Source organism: Anguilla anguilla, chromosome 8, assembly GCF_013347855.1.
Source record: "Anguilla anguilla isolate fAngAng1 chromosome 8, fAngAng1.pri, whole genome shotgun sequence".
Taxonomy (NCBI): Eukaryota; Metazoa; Chordata; class Actinopteri; order Anguilliformes; family Anguillidae; genus Anguilla; species Anguilla anguilla.
In genome coordinates, this window is record NC_049208.1 from 41,819,194 (window position 1) to 41,841,731 (window position 22,538).

The window sequence follows — 22,538 nt, forward strand, 5'->3', positions numbered from 1 at the left end:
TCAGAAGGATCCATTAACCCCATAATTAGCGATGGTGTATGGGGTGTCTGGATATGGCAGCGGGTTGCTCTTCATTTCCAGCAGGAGAATGAATTAATGCACACTGTAAAAAAAACGACTGAAATTATTATGGCTGGTGTCCTTGATTTAGGTTACACTTAATACTTTGTGCCATTTTCTATTTATTTTATTAACAGATCATTTGATATGGGTATTCTCTAATTGATCATATCCGACATTGGAAACCCACTTAAAAAAGGTTTTATGCAAAAGCAATGTGAAATTCAAGTGCTAGGTGTGACTTGTTTCCTTCACACTCTGTTTTTGCTATGTAATGCAGTATATGCTGCGTTCTGAACACAGTGTTTTATATACATTACTGTATGTGAATTTGTTTCAGACACAAGAAATTCAGTAATGGAGAAGTTAATGGAGTAATTAGCATTGTGACACAATGAACCACTATTATGATATAATACTGTCTCATATTTGTTCCTATTGGCTGATTGCCCAGTAATCTGTGATGTGGGGTGCCATTACATACTAGGAACAGTTCATTTGTAAGATTTGTAAACATTAGTTAAATATGTATAATCATGTTAGCTACCTACATAAGTTCTTGACAAGTTCTGTTATAGGGGCACTTCCTGCTACTGCACACCATGCTCAGCTCTCAGTCAACAAAGACCACAAGCTTAATTGACATCTGTGAAGGAACAAATCACTGTTCAAAATCAGTGCAGTGCATTGGCTCACAGGGCTTGTATAGTTCAGAGATGGTCATTAGCTTCCCTTGTCATCATCAACACTGTACTTCAACAATATTTTTATCTATTATGTAAAAACACTTTACACGTCAGTCAGTCGCACTGCTGTGTTCAATTACAGGATCTGACTAACATAAGATGAAGTGAACAAATCACTGAAGTCTCTCGACATGGCCAATGTATTCTACTTAGTATTCATACATTTATATATTATTATAATCAGGGGCGTGCCGTGGCAGTTTCAACAGTTTCAAATGTAACGGTAATGTAATTGTTTAGCAAGACTTTAATATTTTAAGGTTGCCCGAGAAACAGCCATGTGTTTGTCATTTGCGACTACATCCACTTCCTAAGTTAGTAGCCTAGGCTAGAAAGTAAATAAAAATAACTAACGTTAAATATCAAAATATTCTAATGTACTACTATAGGGAGGCATTCTGTTTTTAGGCTAGTCTCTGATTCAAAAATAGCACTGACAGGCCTACGAAAACATAGCTGCATGGCTTTCTCTGTACCTTTTTCATTGTGGACATTTCCGTCATGATTTCTCGTTCTTCATTAGATGGCCTTATGCACAAAGCAGAGCTCGTCTACAGAAGCCTGCAACAGTGGTCAGGACAGGACACAGGACCTACAGACTGTGGATTTTTCAAATTATGTATAATTTATTTTATATATATATGTAAAATCTTGTTTATGTCACTCTGTTTTAATGGGTAGCCTATGTTGCTTATTGCCCAGATTATTACAATACAGGCAAGATTTCCAAGATTCAAGAGCTGCTGAGGCATGGGAGAACCAATAATAGAGAATGTCTTTATGTCTTTTACAGTATATATACGTTGTGTGTGTGTGTGTGTGTGCTTTTTATTTACGCAATTAGCTATAGCAAACAAACAACTGTGTAGGTTGAAAGGAGAGAAAGGGGCCTCATGACAGAATTTTGAAATGGAATGTCCCTGATTATAATGAATATAATGCAATTTTAAAGTTGGGCTCTGAGTGAAAAATTGCATTCAGGTCTGGCCTTACAATACAGCTGCAGGTTCAAGCATGAGCAATTAGCCCACTATTACCTGACGTGCATTCAAGATGGCAACCATCCTTGGTGTTGATGGGAAAGTGCATTGTTGGCCTTCCTTTTTGGGAGAATTCGTGCAGTGCCAACAGTCAGGATTGGTTGTGCAGATTTGTGCCCAAAAAAGTAGCTGACTCAAGACTGTCCCCATGCTTCTTAGCGAAGTTGAGAAATAGACGGAATTTATTCAGGCAGAAAAGTCTCAGAGTTCACCTGGCACTGACACTGGCTGACAAAGGATGCTTTCTTCACCTTCCCTCCTGAGAAAAGATGACTGACAGCTGTTCATACTCTATGAAAGTTCTCACTGTCTGGTTTCATGAAGACAAATTCAGAAGTCTCTGGTGGTTTGAGAAAGTCTGATTGTAATAAAATAGCTAGCCCTGGCAAAACAATTATCGGTGTCACTCTACCTTGGAAGCTTGGTTCAAAATGAGCAGTATAGTTTTTAAGACAAAGAGACTGTTTCTGAACCTCCAAAATTTAAAAGGTTCATTGTAAATTAAAAGTCACAAGAACTTGCCCAAGAGCTCAGTTAGCAAGTTGTGGTTTGGAAATGGTATTATATTGATTAACTTGATCCTTTGGGTTACAAGGGACACAGAATACAAACACCCACAACATTGTATGTCGTGTATTTGATGGATCAAGATTGCTTTTTTCAACATGATTTCATTAGTTTTTTCCCAAGGTTTTTCTTCCATTTGTTGTTTGGAATGGCAAGGCGTATCTTCATCAGACAGTTCTTTCCAAATCCAGTGTGTGCTCATTTGCATAAATCGTAATTCTGATTCATAGTTCTGCAATATTAAATAAGAAAGAACGCAAATGCTGATCACAATTATCATTGAAAAATGCACCAAAAGTCCAAAAAGGTCAAATCACAGGATTTTTTTCCACCAGTTCCTAGAGGTTTGCCTGAAGGGGCAAGAATGCTCCATGTTTACCTTACTTCTGGGCACTTACCACAAACATGTGGACCAAATGCAAATTAGAGTAAAATAATTAATCAGGAATGCTAATAGTCAAATAGGCAAGTTGTTTGCGAGTTGTTTGACTGAATGATTTTCAGAAAAATTGCTGTAATTGTTTAAAAGTTGCACCAGGTCACCCTTATCAGGTTGTTCTGTCTCTGTTTAATTGAGGGAACCACTTTGTTTAAACAAAAAATCCACCATAACATGAAAAAGGTGCTTTTTGTGAGATTTTCATCTGTTTCTAATATTTATGCTCATAAATTTATTCTTTTTTCCTAAATTTTATCCCAAAGTATGAAATCATTGTAGAACAGCAACTTTTAATGATTACACATATTGCAATAGTGGGGTTTCTTTCCATTCTAATAGTGGTTTTAATGAGAAAGCGAATAAGTTGTAAAATGGACAAGGTAACCATTGCTTTATGACATTGTAATTTTAGAATGTTATACCCTGCATTATTTTGTTCCAACTGTCATGCTGTTTTCAAATGAAAATTGTGTCTAAGGAACTTAGGTTGGGGGGAGGGGGGGTGGTGTTCAAATTCCATGATTATAGTGTGCCTGTTGTTTTCTTGTGTTTTAGGGCTTTGGAAGTGTATCAGGGGAGCACTGGCTAGGAAACGAGTTCATCTACCTCCTCACCAGCCAGAGGCAGTATTCCCTACGGGTGGAGCTAACAGACTGGGATGGACAGCAGGCCTTTTCCCACTATGACAGGTTTCACATTGGGAATGAGAAGCACAACTACAGGTAGAGGAAACTGTTTCTCTATTTCACATTTCTTCACAGCATAGGAGTGATAAAATGAGCTTTCTTTAAACCAGTATATGTTGCTGTTTCTTTATAGTGGTTCATTTACTTATGTGCAGTTCTTGTGTGCTGACACTTTCTGTTTCTTGTGTGATTTGTCCAGCTATGTTGTGCTGCACAAGATTTATTTCCTTCTTCTCTGGTGAATTTAGTGTTTCTTTTTACATTTTTTTTTTACATTTTGCTGTGGTAATCATCAAGTTTTTATCATAAGAACATAAGCATGTTTCATGATGAAAATGAGCCATTAACCTTCTGTGGTCATCACAACTCATTGGTATGAAGAGACAGAACAGAGACAGAGCATATTTCTGTACAAGTCATTGCAGTTTGGTATTTCGCTTTTCAAATGCACTGTCCTCTCACATACATCCCCTTTCATCCTTTGTTCTGCACAGTCAGCATTACTTTGAGCAGAATTGTTAGATTCAGCTGTATACTGTTTGACTGTTTCACACTGAGCCATTGCAAATAATTCATCTGAAATTCATGGAATAATGATGGATTCTGAAAAATAACCTGACATTGCCCATTTTTCTGGAATTTCTGTCCATTCTTCTTAAGCTTCTTCAGCTTCATTGTGTGCTTCAGTTAGGCCTAAATTTGTATTTCTGTTAGGAGGCCATTACACAGCAGAGCGCAAGACCAGCACATGAAATCTTCTGCGCTGTAAAGAATGTTTTTGAAGGAACGGGGGCACAGATCAGTACACCCAAGCATTTGTCATCTTTGATTTATGAAAATGTACCAAATTATGTGATGACAACAGTGGCCTTAAGTTCCTTTTCTCAAAGTTCTCAGAAACAGTTCAGGCTCACGCAAATGAACATTCTCTCTGGGGGATATGAATACATTTCATGAGGAAGGCCAATGTGAATTGTGAACAACCGTGAAATCAACCATTTTATTTCAATAGGAAAATACGGCAGGGGTTATTTACTGGGTTGTGGTCAATGTTACTGTTATCTCGTCCTTTCATCAAAAAGCTTTTAAAACATATTTCCACTTACTCTGGTGTACATGGTTACAAGTCTTTCCAAGGTCACTGTACAACTAAGAATTGCAGAACCCTACATTTGAAATAGCTTTTGTCACATAAACATACCAGAAAATAAATAGTACACATTAATCAAGATGCTTCTAGATTCTTGTTTAAACGGGGAAATGTTATTTCTTGTGTAATGCAAATGTATGTTTTTATACAGAGAAACTTCTTGGAAATTCTGTGGGCTTTTGGAAAGCTCTGTTCAAGAGTTTTGGAATCCAATCAGCGGGCACATCGCCATAAATAGATTTGTTCTCTCAAATACTTTGTGGTATGAAAATCACACAGTGCTTTTTTGGGAAATTGGCCAAAACAAACTATCAGTGTAGGAACCAAACAAACCAGAGGAGGGGGTACCATTTCTGTTTGTTGCATGCCAGGCATCACCGTTTTAAATATGTGAAATAATATGGACAGCTCCTTCAATTTGTGGTTGTTGCAAAGGGTGAAAGTGCAGATTTGTTGTACTTACTTGTATACATTGTTACCAAGAAGCACTGGCCATGACCACTTCAATGGAAAACTAAAACATGCATATATGTATGAAAACCACATCACGCACGCAAAGCCACAAAAGATTATTTAGAAGTATGACAACACTACTCAGCAGAAGTGGCCCCATTTATCACAAAATTGTGGATATCTGCCAGCCAGGAAATGCTTTCTCCATTGCCAGCCCCATAAGTTTCTCTGAATCTCAAGTTTGAAGGAAATCACTTGTGCAATGAACGACAATTATTGTTTTGTGAACTAATCCCTTGGTCTACATCATTGTACAGGCTGTAAGATTTATTATATATTTTTTCCTTTCTTAATTTCCAAAGCACATATTTTGAGAACGGCTGAATGCGTTTTGACATAACCTATAACTTACACAAGCAGAATGGACATAGCAACTAAGACAACAAATTTTATTAATCCATGACTTTTACTCTTTGACCTGCATAATAAAGTAATTGCTGAAAGATCCAGCAGCAAAGCATTATGTATTTTCACATTATTATTTATTTATTTTTTCCGCAGCAGGAGCACACAGTATTTGCATTAATGAGCAGGTGTGTGTGTGCGTGTGTACAGTAAGCTGTATCATGTCTAGGACTGTGTCAGAAACATAGGCCAAACCTTTGAACCTATTAAAATCAACTATTTGGAACATCAGAGAGCACTGTTGGGCTTGGAAATCACAATGGGCCTGGTAGGCCAAGGAAGACGTCTTCTGAAGAATTCTCACCACAATGAAGAAAAACCCCCAAATAGCTGTCTGACAGATCAGACACACTCTTCAGGAGGCAGGCACTGTCCTCAATGGCAGAGGCAACACTGCCAGATGCAAACCACTAGTCAGCCACAAAAATCGGGTTACAATTTGCTAATAAGCACCCAAAAGAGCCCACAGAGTTCTGGTAAAAGGTCTTGTCAACAGATGTGATCAAGATTCACTTGTATCAGAGTGATGGCAAGTTGGCGGTGGGGGGTGCTATGGGCTGGGCATGTATGGCTGCCACAGATGCTGGCTCACTCATCTTCATTGATCATGTAACTGCTGCAGCAGCAGAATGAACACTGAAGTGCATAGAAGCATCTTATCTGTTCAAGTTCACCCAAATGCCACCAAATTCATTGTTGTTCAAAAGCTAAATACTGGAAAATTCATACTTGCTCCCAGAACAAGCAGGAGTTGAAGATGACTGCAGTACAGCCTGGTAGTACAGGCCTCATCACAGAAGATACTTAGCACCTGGTGATGTCTATGGGTTGCAGACTTCAAACAGTCATGCAAAGGACATACAGCAAAGTACAAAACATGACTACTTTCATTTACATAATATTAATGTGATATGATGCCATGATATATGAGGACTATGTATAAAAAGTGCTGCAATTTCTACATGTGAAACCAAAATGCGTGTTTCATTACAAATCAAAAACTGCACAGTACAGAGCCAAATCAAGAAAAAAAATGTCTTTGTCGCAAACATTATGGAGCTCACTGTATATACAGAGGGCAATGTACATGGGAATCATGTGATTAATGAGGCATGGTACAGCTCGTCGACTGAAACCCTCCCTCTTTGGGTAATGCTGTGATTGCTTGTGCTGCCCAATGGGTCTCCCAGCCAGTATCCACACTTTGATTTTAATGTTCTGAAGCATCACAGCACTGCACACTTGCACATTAAGCGGCTGCACCACACCAAACTTCCTTGTTTATATTATCATTACTCCAACTGTTCTTGTTTTCTTTTCCTCGTCAAATGGTTCTCTAGCATTCCCATAGGCATGATATTGATACGTCTGTGATCATGAGTTCTGTTGTTTTGCTTTTAGATTGTTGACACAAGGTGTTGGGTGAGGCCTTTATGAGCTGTACTTTAACCCCAGAATTATATCAGTCGGATTTAGGTTTGGCTGTGACAAGCTTGTCATATCACCATTTTTGTACCTGATGTTGTTTACGCAGTATGGAATTTAGCAGGATGACTGGGCCACTGGGGATACCTCCTGGTTGGCCTGCAGTTCATATGGATTCAGGTTTACAAGGTCAACAGATTGCCTGTACAGTGCAGTCATCTCTGTAAACCCCTAGTGAGGGTAGTTAACTGGGCTTAAAAGCTATAATTTCCATAGTCATACTAGGGTAACCAAAATACAAAATAAAGATATGCTGGGTCCCTATTGCTGTGTACTGCATTACAGAGGGTTTGACCACCATTCATTACATTACTATCAATCTGTCAATGTCAAATTAAGACGTTGAATGACTCTAGGTTTATCATGTGCTACAATAATTATGGGAAACTAGGACCTGCTTGATATCATTTCTCTTCCAAACATATCTTTTTATTGCAGTTAGGAAATTTGTGCTTGTAGACCATTGTATATCAAAGCTTTGCAAAACTTGGCATGACACAAGGGGAGTTAGTGATGTACTACAGACCTCTGTTATTTAGCAAAGTCTCTTCCATTAGACCAGAATGGAAAAATATTTATGCAGAAAACAAACTGGAGGCTATCCAGAAAAAATATGCAGTACGATGCACTTTAAAGCTAAACACAGTGCCTTTCTAGCAATGTGATTTTGTATTTTTCAAAATACAAAATACTGTATTTCATTTTGATTTTTGAGCCAATATTTCCCAGTTTATTTTGTAATTTATTCAATTCTGTGGTATTTTGTATTCTGTATAAAAATACATTTTGCTGTCTCAGTTTTTCCAATTCAATTCAAAGAGCTTTATTTTATAAAAGTAGTGAAACAATATAGCCAAAACCACAGTTCATATACATCATTGCTCATGTCTGCATATAATGAAATGTCTGGCTGCTGGTCCTGAGGTACTCAGCTATATTGTTCAATCACATAGCTCATAACTGCTAAAAAAAAATAGGGAAGATAATCTGAACAGTTCTTTCATTAGATTGCTATTTTTAAAATGATAATACTTGATGCTTAGACAATAAATATTTAATTTAGATTTCACTCCATTATTATTTTAAATGGCCAGTGGTGAGTTATTTGCTTTGCACAACCACACAATTTACTCATACCATATACAATACCATACACAACAAGATAATTTAAGTGACTAAAATAATGATGAAATTACTGTAATTCTATAATTCAACTTGCTCAACAGCTAGATTGACACAGTGACTTGTGAACATTTTGAATTGCAAACCTTTTCCCTAATTTCTGTCATTTTTGCAGTGCTCAATAAGGCCTCAGATGCACAGTGTGTTTGTCCCAATAAAACACGCATGCTCAAAATCGGTCCATATGAAGTCAATAGTCACCAGTATTAATTAGCTATGTATGGATAGTGATGTCTTGACCAAATATAACAATCTAATTATCAGTTTTATATGCTATTCTCTAATAGAGAAATATATATTTTTTTGAATGGTAAGATTTATTTTATTATTTAGTTACTGAGTAAGGACTCAAATCATGACGTTATGAATACAACATTTATGTCATAGCAGTGTATCAAGAAGAAAGTTCATCAAGGATATTAATCTTTTTTCAGTGTGTTTTTAAGGCATTGCCTTGTTTATCTAGGTTCTGTGTTGTAGTCATTGCTATCACAGTTGGTTCAGTAATTTTGCACATTATTTGCACATTTGTCAAATATTAAAACCTGTACATTCACTGGTTTTGCTGTGCCGACACCTTTAAATCTCTCTGAACTAATAGTGAACACAATTTCAACTGTCTGAACTCATGGTAAAATAAAATGTAACTTTTACAGAGTCCATGTAAGTCCAGTAGGGACCATATGTAGTCGTAAGAGTTAATTTAAAGCTGAAAATTTTACCGTGAATAAACACTTATTTTGGCAATAGCAGGACACTTGCTGGGGATCAGCTGATACAGAACTCCAATTACATACTGAAATCAAGACTTTCCTAAAATGAATACACAGCTAATGCCATGTTAGTATTTTATTTTCAAAAACCAGTGTCGATATGCAGCTGTGTACTCAAAACAGGTATGCTGCAATCGACCCACTCAGTTGCACAGGAAACATATGTACACACAACATCCATAGACAAACACACACATGCACACACAGTTAAATATGAGACCCCAACCTTTCACACCAAACTTTCTAACTTCAGGGTCTTCATTGAAAATGCACATGCCTACGTAATTCAGACACACTCAGAAACATGACAAAATATACACAGGCTGACCCTGTCCAAACAGGCCAGCTCCCCTGGTGTTCCCTACAAGGGCTGGACTGAAGACACAGGTCAATACTGCTCACCATTTTCTTGTATGTGCTAGCAGCAGTGACCCCTGCCAGACGGCTCCCAGTCTGACCCCACCAGCGTGCAATAACACGGATGTGGCGGCTTCTCACAGCCGCCTGACCTCAGGAAACATTCCGTTTCATTTTGGAGACACTGTCACAGCACTCCATTGGCTGAGCACAAATCCAGAGTTTGGATTCAGTGGGAATGTGCTTAGGAAGTGCTCTGGAGATTGTTTTGTAACCCATTAAAAAAAACCTGGCTCACAAAGCACATTCTACACAACACAAACAATTATTTTTGAATAGGATAATTACACATATAGTACATATCCCTTTCCTCCTAATTTCCTTTAAGCAAATGAGCAGAAGCAAATATGACACTTATTGGTGCAATGGAGCAGTGCATGTCCGTCTGCTTTGTGTTTGACCCCCACCCTCCGGGGCTGAACTACGCACTTTCAGAACTTGCATTGGTTCCTCTTCTTCACTCTTGGATCTTTATAATGATGTTCATGTGACATTTCACAGTGATGCAACATCAGAAACAACCACACTGAGGAGCCAGTATTCTGTTTCTTTTTCCCCAACCCACTACTGGGGTTTCCGGATAAAGAAGCTACTCATGGTCGGCTCAGGCTATTTTGTTTTTCAATGAAACAAAATATATTTTTTATGTGAATACTTCATGTGAAACAACTAGTCAGTTGAAAAAAGGCATGGATGAAGAAAATCATACAGGCGCAGGATGGACCAATATCAAAAATTTAGTTGATGCCAATAACCTATAATCATTTCCTTGCCAAGGCTGATAACAAATAATTACTCATAATTCATAGCAATTAATTTGGTCTGTACGAGAAATATGTTCAAACCCTGATCTAGAGTTTTACATATTGATATTATTGTAAATGATAAGACAACAAAACATCATAATCTTGCAAGAAACTGTACTGAGGCCATATATAGGCTAAACCAAACAACATAAAGGAGTAGTTTTACTACTTGCAACTAGGGCTGTGTAAGTAGGCTATGCAATATCACCAGTTACTAATGAATTGACACCAGGGTGATGAATGAATGAATTGGGTAATACAGTGATTTTTTTCTTGTTATTATACTAATTGAAATGCATGTCTAAGGCACTGGCCAGATGCATTAGAGCACACGTGAGAAACTCAAGCCTGTGGGTAAGATATGGCCCCCCACAAATTTTTATCTGGTCCGCATATCAGTCCACATAATTAATTAACCCCTTTGCGCACGTCCCTTACTAACCAGGATGCTGGTGTCCTGAGATTGTCCAACTCAGACATTCAGTGCTTGTCTTGTAGTGTGTCCATTTAACTAGCGCCCCCTCCCTGCAGTATCATCTGCAACTAGCATGACACACTGGACAATAATGTCTATTTGGGAGTTCATGAAAATATTCTTTCATGACCAAAAATTTGTAGCAAATTTGACCATAGCAACAAGATAAACCCAACAATAGCTCAAAGGTATGCCAATACAGAGGTGAAAAACACTGCTCACTGAATAGCAAAATAACCAAGATGAATTCTTGTGTAATTATACCATGTCATTCTACTATCAATGTATGTGACTAAATATGGAATAGATATAAAATCTTACATTTGGTCTTACATGTAAAGATGTCCCCTTCAAGATTCACTGGTCATTTATTGTCTTGAACAATTTGTTTGAGAAATGAACACAAAAATACTAAACGAGGGGTAGGATTTTAAATTGGTCACATGCAAAACCTCACTTGCTTTTTTGTGACATATTAACTCATTTCAGTTCAATCTGGTTTGATTGATGACTCTTTTATCAAGTAGAGGCCAGTATGAGCTTCCCAGTGGTATATGGTATATTGCCTTATATGTTTATAACAACGAATGAGAGCCTTGTGCATTAGTATGCATGAATGGTTGCTTCTGCACAGCATTGTGCCGTCAACTGTAACGTTACACATTAATAAAATAGCACTCGTTGAAGCGTAATTGTTTTTTTCCTTAACAACAGGCTTGAACTTGAATTTGTAAACTTCAGGGTTGGCAGCAGTTGCATGAGAAAGGTGTGTCGATTCACAGATGATGCCTAAAACCATTACATCTAACACCGTGATCGTAGTTGGTGTGTCCGAGTGTTAATCTGTAGCTACCTTTTCCTGTAAAGTTTTGTTGTGTTCTGTTTTCTGGTTTTTTACATTTTGTTTAATGTGTTGTATTTTGGTTTCTGGTCTGTTGCATTTTGGTTTCTGATTGGATGTGTTTTGTATACTGGTTTGTTGCATTTTGCTTTCTGATTTATCATGGTTTTTTTTCTGATTTGTTTCATTTGCTATTTTGTTTGGACTTCAGGGCCACCATAGTGTCCTCTAGGCCAGGGGTGTAAAGCTGCATCCCAAGGGGGCTGCAGTGTCTGTAGGTTTTTGTGGTTGCCTTTCAATCGGGTACCAAATAAGGCCTTGAGAACAAGGTGTGTGGATTCCTTAGCCAATTAAAAAAATTAAATGAACCACTTGTGCCAAAAACACCATGAAAACTAGCAAACACTATGGCCCTTCTGGACTGAAGTTTGACACCTGTGCTCAAGGCAGTTAGGATTAGAATGGGGCTATACTACATCTAGGAAATGGGCAAATCTCAAGTAAAGCCTGTGCTAGTCTCTAACTTGAAGGGGGCCCCTGAGAAGTATTTATTCATTTAAACAGTATTTACGTCATCATCCAATATCCTTTTCATCTAGTGGGCTAATTTCTTAATTTGATGTTCTGTTTTGTTATGGTCTTGCCAGACATGTTTTTAAGGATTCTAGAAGGAGAAAGGTTGTTCTGACCAGACCTCTTCTTATGAAATTCAGCTACAGCTAAGAGCATGGATTCAAAAGGTGAAAGTGCTTCTAAATACATGGGAAATCACAGGTAACATGTTAGGAGAAGGTAGGGAATATGAAACTGTAGCACACAGACCTGAAATATTAGACTTAAGTTGACTGTCACAGAAGGGTGTTGCAATGGTAGTCCACTTAGGAGCAGCAGCAGGAAAAATGCATCCTGAGGCCAAAATCATTAAAGTGCAAAGCATGTCAAAAGCAGCCAGCTCTCTTTTTCTGAGACAAGCTGTCTACTATGTATGTTTCTGTGGTGACAGCAGAAGATTGCAATAGCAAGTGACTGGGGAATAGCTGGACACTTCCAAAGCCGAGCACAGAAAATAATCCACTGAGTGGTGATTAACCTCTGCTGGGAACTACTTGGGGTGCAATTTGGCCAAATAATAACTGCCAGCTGGGATACTAAATGCTGCATGGAACTGGAATTGGTTTGGATGTCCCTTTGAATCTCAAAGGGTCTCTTTTGAATACTTGCTCCTTTGAGTTTAATGCATCATTGAAGTTGTGCTGAGAAATCTAGAACACATGTGAAATTTACGATTTGTAATTAAGACTATCCAGCATATCTCACTTTATAGCTACCCCCAAATTGTGATGTTTAAGCAGGACATACACAAGTGAGAAAAGTACATTAAAGAAAAGTAGAGTATATATGTTTCTGTCTTCCAAAGAAACACAACTTTGGGCTTGACTCTTGGATTTTTCAACAACTACAATTCATCAAATAAAGTTTTTTTTTTTCTCTTTTTTCTAGTTTAAATAGAATTTAAATAGAATGTTTATTAGCTCTCCAAAAATTGTAATACATGCACTTATTGATTCACATTTTCTTAGCACCTTCAGTCAACTTTCCATTCCATTGGAACAGCTTGGGTTACTTGAGGGCATTTTGTCATTCACACTTGAATAGTCACAGCACATCATTTGGCATTTGGGTGCATGAAATATTGAAAAGCTCACAGTTTTAATACCATCATTGAAATGATGCAGTAAATATAGCTGCATGGGCAGCAGTGAACTAGGTTCCACTGCAATTCCGAAAATGGCCCAAATGGTGAAAAGAAATATCTGGACCTTGTTCGTCCTAGTGGAAAATGCTTCACCATAATGGTATTGAAACCATTTATGAGTTATTCCACTGTGTTCAGAGTGACAGGGGTGATTGTTCAGCCATGTTATATGGCTGTGATTCCCAACCTGGAGTTTGGATCTTGAGCAAAAAGGAATGCATTAATATTACTTTCATTTTTGTGCCAATTTCTAACATTCACACACAAAGTTCAGATTTATCCATTGAAAACAGGTACTGAATTTAGTGTCATTTGGACTTATGGTTCAAAATAAGTTTTTTGAAGGTATTTCCTAATGTAACACGTGTGTGAGTGGTTGTTAATAATTAATTAACTAAATTCTCAAAGATTAGATAAGGGAGAGGTAAGTCTGTACTCTTGTCTATGGGACCAGAAATGCAATACATTCTTAATGCAATTACTACTGTATGTGGTGTCATTCTCTCTGAAGAAAACCCCATTCGAGATTCAGTTAAGGAGTGACTTAAGGACAACTGCTTTTGGAAGAAAAAGTTTGATAAAATACAGGAACGCCATTCAATGAAATCATTAATCACCCCATTCGATCCACAGTATTCAAAATATCAAGCAAGTATTAATCATCTTTAGTTACCATTCACAGTATGCAAAGTACTATGTAAGTATTTGAGTAATATTCACAGTATTTCAGTATCACTTACATGTTAAAAATAGCAGTAAGTAGAGGGCAGACCTCTGCCAAGGCACAGCAATTTCCCCGCACAAGATTGTCTCATATGGTTTCAAAGAAAAGTTTTGTTTGAGTCAATGAACTAAATGTGTCATTTTCTCAGTCATCACTATAATAGCTTTCTATTGCTGGCAAATAAAATTATAGGAAAGATACTTGAGTAAAGGTACAACCAAAAATTAATTACTTTAGTAAATAGGTAGAAAAGTCACATATTTCAAAGTATCCAAGAATCTGGGTTTTACTGTACCTAATGTTAGCTAGCTAATGTTAGTTGAGATTGCCTGGTGACGTTACAACATTTAGCTAGTTAATGTTTGCGCTACTGTAAGTTTGAAAAACGTATAGTCAGCAATGAATGTGCTGTACGTTAAAGGCAATCAATAACTTTAATTCAATTTAACTTAATGTTTTGTAACCAATCCCATGGAAATCTCCATTCAAAAATATTTTAATGCTTACAGACAGCAGCAACAAGCACATTCCTCCTTGGGTAATAACAGCAAGCTAACATTAACTAGCTAGCTAGGTTCATCTTGGGTTGAATAAGCAGTGCTGTAGCCAACATTATTTAGCTTACCTCAATGTGCTTCCTCAGATTTGGGTTGTGGCAAACAAAGTAGACACTTCATCTTGTTTCAGTTGTTTTGTACACCAACAAAGGTAAATATTTATTTTAAATAAGGCCATGGATGGTTGTCAGTGCACTGGCAGTGTAAATGGTGAGTTTGTTGTTGCTCTCAACAGCCAGTGATTTTTAGCTGCGAAATCGGTACATAATTATATTCGCCAGCCAATGCAGTTACGTTGGCACTGAGTAGCATACAGTACATGCCAGGCCAAGTCAAGTCTGTGTACACCTATACAGTTCATTGATGTACGCGATGGCACACAATCACAATTAAGTCCTATCGGCACTACTTCTCGTCTAATATTACAATGCTGGGTAGATGGTGGTATCACCCTTTATGAGCCACCAAAAGATTTTTAAAAGAGGGGGGGAAATGACCGTGCACGTTTTCACCACATTATACCAGGTAATACAGAGAAAATTTGGCTGATGATCAACCGTACGAAATCTGACACTTAACGACAGTTGTAGTGGAGTAGAAATTGAAAGCTGCTAATATTGTTCATACTCAGCAAAAGTACAAAGTTGCCAATAGCCTACTTAAGTACAGTAACAAAGTACATGCACCTTGTTACTTACCACCACTTGTGGCAATCTGCCTCTTAAACATAAACATTTAGTGCCTTATTTAAGTTAATAAAACATTTTTAAAAATTAAAAAAAAAAAAACATCCTATACACTAATCATGGCACATCATTTCTGTGTTTTAAATTAATTAGCAACATGACGTTGGGTTTAGAAAGTTAGAAAAGAGAGGAAGTGAGGTATGACGGAAGGGGAGTGGAGAATTCGGAAAGTTAGACCGAGGACGGAAGAGAGGGAGCGGGAAGTTTGAAATCCATGAACAAAGGAACTGAAAAAAAGCTTAAAGTGTATCCTTTTGTATTCTCCGTTTCTTTCTGTGATTACCCTGGGAGAGTATTCCATTCATTTCCTTTGGATTAAGGAACACTATTTTCTATCGTTTCTTGTGGGAGGAACATAACCCAAGAAGACAACAGCATAAGGAACTGGTTTGGAGTTTTTTAAATTCCATTTTACTGTTTCCCATTGCCAGAACTGTTGTTAACTCGAAAAAGATAGGAGAAACTTCCCCATGCTCCTAAATCCGTTGTTTCTGTTTTCTGAAAACTCCAATTTTATTCTCTCCACTTGCCCGACATAGGGCTACATTTTTTTCGTTCTAACATAAACTCATAGTCTGTGACCACCCCATAACTCTTCAATGCCTGTTTGATATTTCGTTTTGATATACATTTCACTTTATTTTTCATTGAAAGACTGAGTTTTTTTTTCTAAATCTCTGTGTTTGAAATTTAGTGAACAGACTTTCGGGTTTGCGAACTGACGAAGTGTCTCCGCATATTGCGTTGAACTGAACTGAAAAATTTACAGAAAACTATTTAATTTCAGAATTTTGTGAACGATATTATGGACTGTAAACGACTTTTATATGTGATGTGAGTTGCCTTGTCTTTATGCCAGACATAATCCAAATGTTCCATTTTTGACTCATCTGTCCGTAGAACATCCCAAAAGGCTTGAGGATCATCCAGATGCTTTTCTGAAAATGTGAGATGAGCATTGATGTTTCTCTTGGTTAGCAGTGGTTTCCACCTTGCTACTCTCCCACGAATCCTATTTTTACCCAGTCTCTGTTGTATTGTGGTGTCATGAACACTGACCTTAGCTGAAGCTAGAAAGGCTTTGAGTTATTTGGATGTTCTTCTGGGACCTTTTGTGATTTGTTGCTGCACCACTCATGGAAGAATCACCACTGTCTCAAGTGTTCTTCATTTGGAGACAATGACTATCACTCTGGTTCTGTGGAGCCTTGGAAATGGCTTTGTAACTTTCCAGACTGATATATTTCAACCACGTTTTTCTCATCCCTTCTAGGAATTTCCTTTAATTGCTGCATAGCGAGCTTGTAGAAACTTTGTGGTGACTACTTCACTCAGATGGTACAGTTCAATATGGGCTGGCTGAAATCAAGCCTGCCTGTGTTCAATCAGCTGAATGTAATTATCAATTAAATTGGTTAATTGATTAACTGAGTAGGCACATGAGTGATGTGAAAATGAGTTTTTGATAACTTTTTTCATTAAATAAATTAAATAATTATAATATAACAGTTTTGAGTTTACTCAGTTTCCCTTTGTCTAACATTACATTTTGTCCAAAGATCTAAATCCATTTAGTGAAAAACATGCAATAATATAGGAAAATCAGGAAGGGGGAAATACCCATTTTTTCAAAAGGGGTTTCTATTGATAAATGTTTAAAAGAAAAAGCCAAATGACCTAATCAGTTCTTTAGGCTTATATCCAGCTGAGACATGGCAAAAAAACACAAACTAAACAATTAATGTGCACCATTTCTTCGTCCTATAGTTTACAGATCACTTTGACAATATTATTTCCCTGAGGTTCTATAAAAGCAAATGTATAAAAGCAAATCTAGATAAGTATATCATAATTGACCAAAATGGCATGCGCTATGGCCTTCAGTGGTATTAAAGGGAAATGAAACAGGAAATCTTATTGACCACAAGGTAATCAAGTCTGAAGCACACCCATAGCTAATATCATCCTGGTAATCAACCTTTTTACAACTGCATTGAAAATCCACCACAGTTATTATTATTATAATAATTATAGTAATGAAATTGCTGAAATAGAATTGGACACACTTTAATTCTCCACTGCCGTGAGTTACCGCTAGAGTCTGACTATTGAGCCTTGATCTCAAAAATAGAGCCCTGGTATATTTATGTTACTGAACGGGAGAGATGACAGTAGTGTAATCATATGAACATTCTATTCCGTCATGCTGTGCTATGAATATCAGCACTGCTTGGAAGGCTGGTTGAACAATTATCAACAATTAGCAATTTTATAATAAAGATGTTTATAATAATAAAGATACGGAATAGAATTTAATATAGAACAGATTTATAAATTTCTTACCATGTCTTACCATGAATTTCCTAGGTATTTTTAATGAAAATATAACCTGTGTAAAGTGTTCTAGATAAGAATATCTGTTGAAATGCTCAAATGAAATGTTGTAGAGATAAAAGTTTTTATGTGCGTCTTTTGATATTGTCCCATGCTTTTCAATATGTCTATGCATGATCTCCAAAAGCATTAATTTTCTGTGTGGACTCCAGTTCTTTTTCTTGTGTAAAGTGTTTACACCATTTTGATACAGATTCCCAACACAACCACCTGTACTAACACTGCCAGTATAATATTACCCAAATTTATGTATGTTTCCAGGCAGCATGGCTCCATTTTGCATTCATCCTTCTGCCTCTGTTGTTCTTCTTGGGAATCAGGAACCATTTCCATGGGAGGGTTTGATGCAGACTCACTATTTTCTCTTTGTAACTTTGCTTAGTGGAACCAAGCCGACTGCTTGATTAGTCTCTTACCTGGCATAATTCTTTCACAAACTGAGGGGCAGAAACGTGGACAATATTAATTCACAATGAACTCTTCAGACACAACAAACCGAAACCAGGGGTTTCAGAATCTTTGAAATACAATCCAGGAGCTAACTGGTGGGCCATGACTGTTATATATATATATTGTATTATATTATAATAACCGCTTTATTCTAGCTGGCAGGGTATCACTTGCAGGAATACAATGTATGTTCATTTCTCAAAAAAAAAAAAAAAACATAAACCTAGCATGTACGATTTTGACTCATTTTACAATGGCAGGGCCAAATCCAGTTGTTACATAAAAGACATGGGTTTATTTTAATAAAATTTGCACTTTACATCTGCTTTTATCCACTACTGTTGCCAAATGTTCTAGAAATCTTTAGGCCTGAAAATCCACTGAAATGTAACTGATTGAACATGCCCCACTTGATTCTATAATGCAAGTATAACCACAAATTAAATGATGCTGAATGATATGTACAGTACATCATAAATGAGGTTTGTCTGATTTTACATGGAAAGTCGTTATATTTTACTCAGGACTTCCATAAACATGCCACACCATGAAAGAAATATTCATGTTTCAATATTATTGTGCATGGTTTTTATTGTGAAATGACAGACGAAAGGACCGCTATGAGAAAGCTGGAGACCACACATACATGTCCGCGGGCAGGCCAGACCTTGTGCTTATCTTTAAATATGTTTAAATGTAGTTTGGCACATCTTCTTTGCAGAGAATTATTTATGATCTCTTTGTTTTCAAGCCTTTTGGAAGGAATGTTTTTTTCCAGTGAAAGGCTCGCTTAATGTATAAACTGTCATGGCATGTGTGACTCATGGTACATTTAAATTTTATTCTATGTGCTGCTCTAACTGAATGGTTGGTTGATAGTCTCTCATCACTCAACACCGTGACTGCTGTGAGGAAACCCAATAGCCCACAATACTAGGGTCTTACAATAGTACGCAACCATTTTTAACATTGCATACCTGCAGTGTTGCATGTGATGCCTATTAGCTGGAGCAGTTAAGGAATGACCTTTATTGCATGTGACACACATGGCCCTGAATAAGTGCATGATGGAAATGGGATGGAGGCTTGGCTAGCTTATACCCATGATACCCAGTCAATAGGGTGCACTGCCTATAAGTGAATGTTGGTGTGAAAACTTTTTTGAAAATCTACTATAAAACATTTTTTCTGTTTGCTTTCATAATCAAAAAGGCATTCTTACACATTAAAATTACTGGAACTTAATTCATCAAGTTCAAATTTCGAGAGAACACGACAATTTAATAGTTAGTTTGCACCAAAGGTGTGGCTGTATAGGTATTGTTATATACCATATAAATTAGTCTAACAAATTTGCAAACATCAAAACTATTTCAATGTTATCATCTAGTTCTGAAATACAAACACGACAACTTTTTTAAGGTTTATTCACCATTCCCTTTTCAATTATTGAGCTCACCTGTGCTCTCTTTCTTCTTAATTATGTTCCGAACTGTTGATTTTGGTAAGGTTTGACCTATGTCTCTGATTGCTTTATTTCCACAATTCTTTGGTCCGTATGCTGATAATTGCTAATAACAGACTCCAAAGGAGAATCAAGACTAGATACTGAAAGCTCTCATACTTGCACTAAAGAAGCATTGAACATCTGACTGGTCAGAAACACCTGTGAAGCCATTTGTCCAAGACATTATGGCGCCCTGAAATTGGGGAGCAATGAATAAAAAGTGCTGTTATTTCTACATGCTGAAACCATAATGTATTGAAATACCCTAACATAAAAGCTGAGGATCTGCTTAATCACATGTGCATTGTTTGATTGCACAATTGTGGAGTACTGAGCCAAATCAAAAAAAAAACAAAGTCTTTGTCCCAAACCTTATGGAGCTGACTATATATATATATATATATATATATATATATATATATATATATATATATATATATACCCAGGGTTTTTAAAGGCTGGGTGATATTTCATAGAGAAAAAAATTAAAAGAACAAGTGTTTTTAATTTAGTTAAAATGTCAAAAGGTCAGTTTTAAATCAACAAGTATCAGTCTACTGTCTGGAAAGTAGTTGTATATGAACAGATGAGTTTTTTTTAAAGTTTTGATTATAGTAACAGAAGTTTATTAAAAATTGCAGTGGCTCTGGATATTGTTTTGCAATACTGTTTAAATGCCTGCTTATGATTTTTTCCATGTTCTGCCGTCCAGATGAGTTGCATTCTTATTTCATAAGCAGCTAATGAGGAACAGCTCCTCTCCTCCACTTTCCACTGTTACTGTTCTGTATGACGTTTAAATTATTTTGGTCTGTTTGAATATTATTTGGGTTACTCTACAGTGCATGTTATTTGTGGGGGTACAAGTGATTATGTTGAGAAAATGTGCTTCTGCTTCAGGAAAAATGCTCAAATCTCAAGTGAGACATAACACACATACTCATGTGGCCATTTACACTCATTTTAGGTTTTAGGTTCTGAAACATCATCTTAGCAACTGTTTCTGTACTTTTTAGTAATGAGGCCAATTAAAGGACAAGATTATATGCACATAATGCAAATAGTTAGTGAAATTGCCACTTTGGCAAATAAATAAATAAAGGCAGAAAAAGAGGCAAATAAAAGCACAGCAATATTTTTTTCAAGTAAAGTTTAAACCTGATTTTTATATTTGAATGCAACTGGCAATACACTCTCCTCAAAGTATGTTCTAACACTGCCTGAGCTGCTTCTTCTTTTCACTTAGCAGTTAATTGTGTAAGATGGGGTAAACATCATGGTGCAGCTTGCACAGGTATATTGCAACTGACTAGCAGAGGTTGCTGGTATAGAATGAAATGAGGACGGGCAATGTATGTTCACCTGGTCTGCATTTCATAGTATATTGGGGGGTGCTTCCAATCCCCTTTAAACCCATGCTAAAGACACAACAATGTAACATAGCTAAAATGATTAGATTTATTATGATAATTCAGTCCACTGTGAATCTGATTGTTGTATTATTATTACGGTTTGTTAGGCAGGCTATGTCAATGCATGTTTATAAGTGAATAAATTCACAATTCTGCTGTGGAAGAGGTCATTTTAAACATGAGAGGGAAATAAAACACAAAATGCTTTGCTATGGTTATTAGGACCCATCAAGTATCATCCATCATCATAGCAAAATATTTGCAATATCAGTACACTATTTTACAGAATACAGGTTTTCTTACTTGTGCCCATCATGGATGTTCATGAAAGTATAATATTTTATCTTGAATCTTAAGGTGGTTTGTATTCTGATTGTGTGTCAGTTTGTGTGTGTGTGTGTGTGTGTGTGTCTGTATGTGTGTGTGTGTGCGTGCGTGCGTGCGTGTGTGTGTGTTCACATGCATGTGAATTGGTGGGGCGTTACTAAACATTGAAGTCCGTGACTTGGTTGTTTTCTCTTTGCTTCCTCTCAGAATGTTCCTGAAGACACATAGTGGAACAGCTGGCAGACAGAGCAGCTTGGTGATCCATGGGGCAGATTTCAGCACCAAGGATGTGGACAATGACAACTGCATGTGCAAGTGTTCTCTCATGCTAACGGGTGGTAAGTTGAGCCTTCCTAAAATTTCCACAACACAGGGTGATCCGTTAGCGGTGCAGACCGCTGTAATATTTTATGGGACAAAAACCTGCTGGGTAATCTGCAGAGAGCTGAAGGTCCTCAAACCAAGGTCCCATTGACCAGAGGCTAAATGTGAGCAAGGCAAATGTAACAAACCACAGTGTGATAATCCAAAGAAAACAAGAGCATTAATAAGAACACACCATTCCTTATTCAATGAAAGATGTGGTTGAGTGCAAAGCCTCGCATCCACCAAAGTTGTGCAACTAGTCCTTGTTGAGAAGATCAGAGAGACAAAAAATATAGTGTCGTGCGCAGGACCCAAAATCCGTAATTGGCCTGTTTTTCTTGGCAAGAGACAGGGACTCAAGATTCAGGGAGGAGTAAATAATATAGTCCTTGCAGAGTGACATATCCTTTGCATTCTGTTCCTAGATTATCAGGTTTGAAACATATTCATAGTAGAGGGGCAAGCACCAAGTGTCTCCAAAGCTATACACAATTGTACTCCAACCTGAGCTTTCTCAAAGATTATTGGTATTCTGATTCTGCATAGCTTTTTTCCCAAGGTACACCAGGCTCACACCCTGTGTAGGCAGAATGTGTCAGCCTGTTTTGTTCTAAGCATTTTTCAACCCACTTATTCCATTGGAAGCAAATGATGCTGATTTTGACATTTGTCGCTTAGCCTTGAAACAGCCTTGACTGAGAAAAGATATATTAA

The 22,538-nt window shown here is 37.2% G+C and overlaps 1 protein-coding gene across 1 annotated transcript in view; it reads left to right on the forward strand.

The window, feature by feature from the left end:
• Positions 1-22,538, forward strand: part of angpt1 (angiopoietin 1) — an 83,183-nt gene that overhangs the window by 54,377 nt on the left and 6,268 nt on the right. Inside the window, exons 7-8 of the mRNA XM_035428191.1 lie at positions 3,408-3,574; positions 21,666-21,796. Of these exons, the coding sequence (XP_035284082.1) occupies positions 3,408-3,574; positions 21,666-21,796 (298 nt within the window). The remainder of the gene's footprint in view (positions 1-3,407; positions 3,575-21,665; positions 21,797-22,538) is intronic.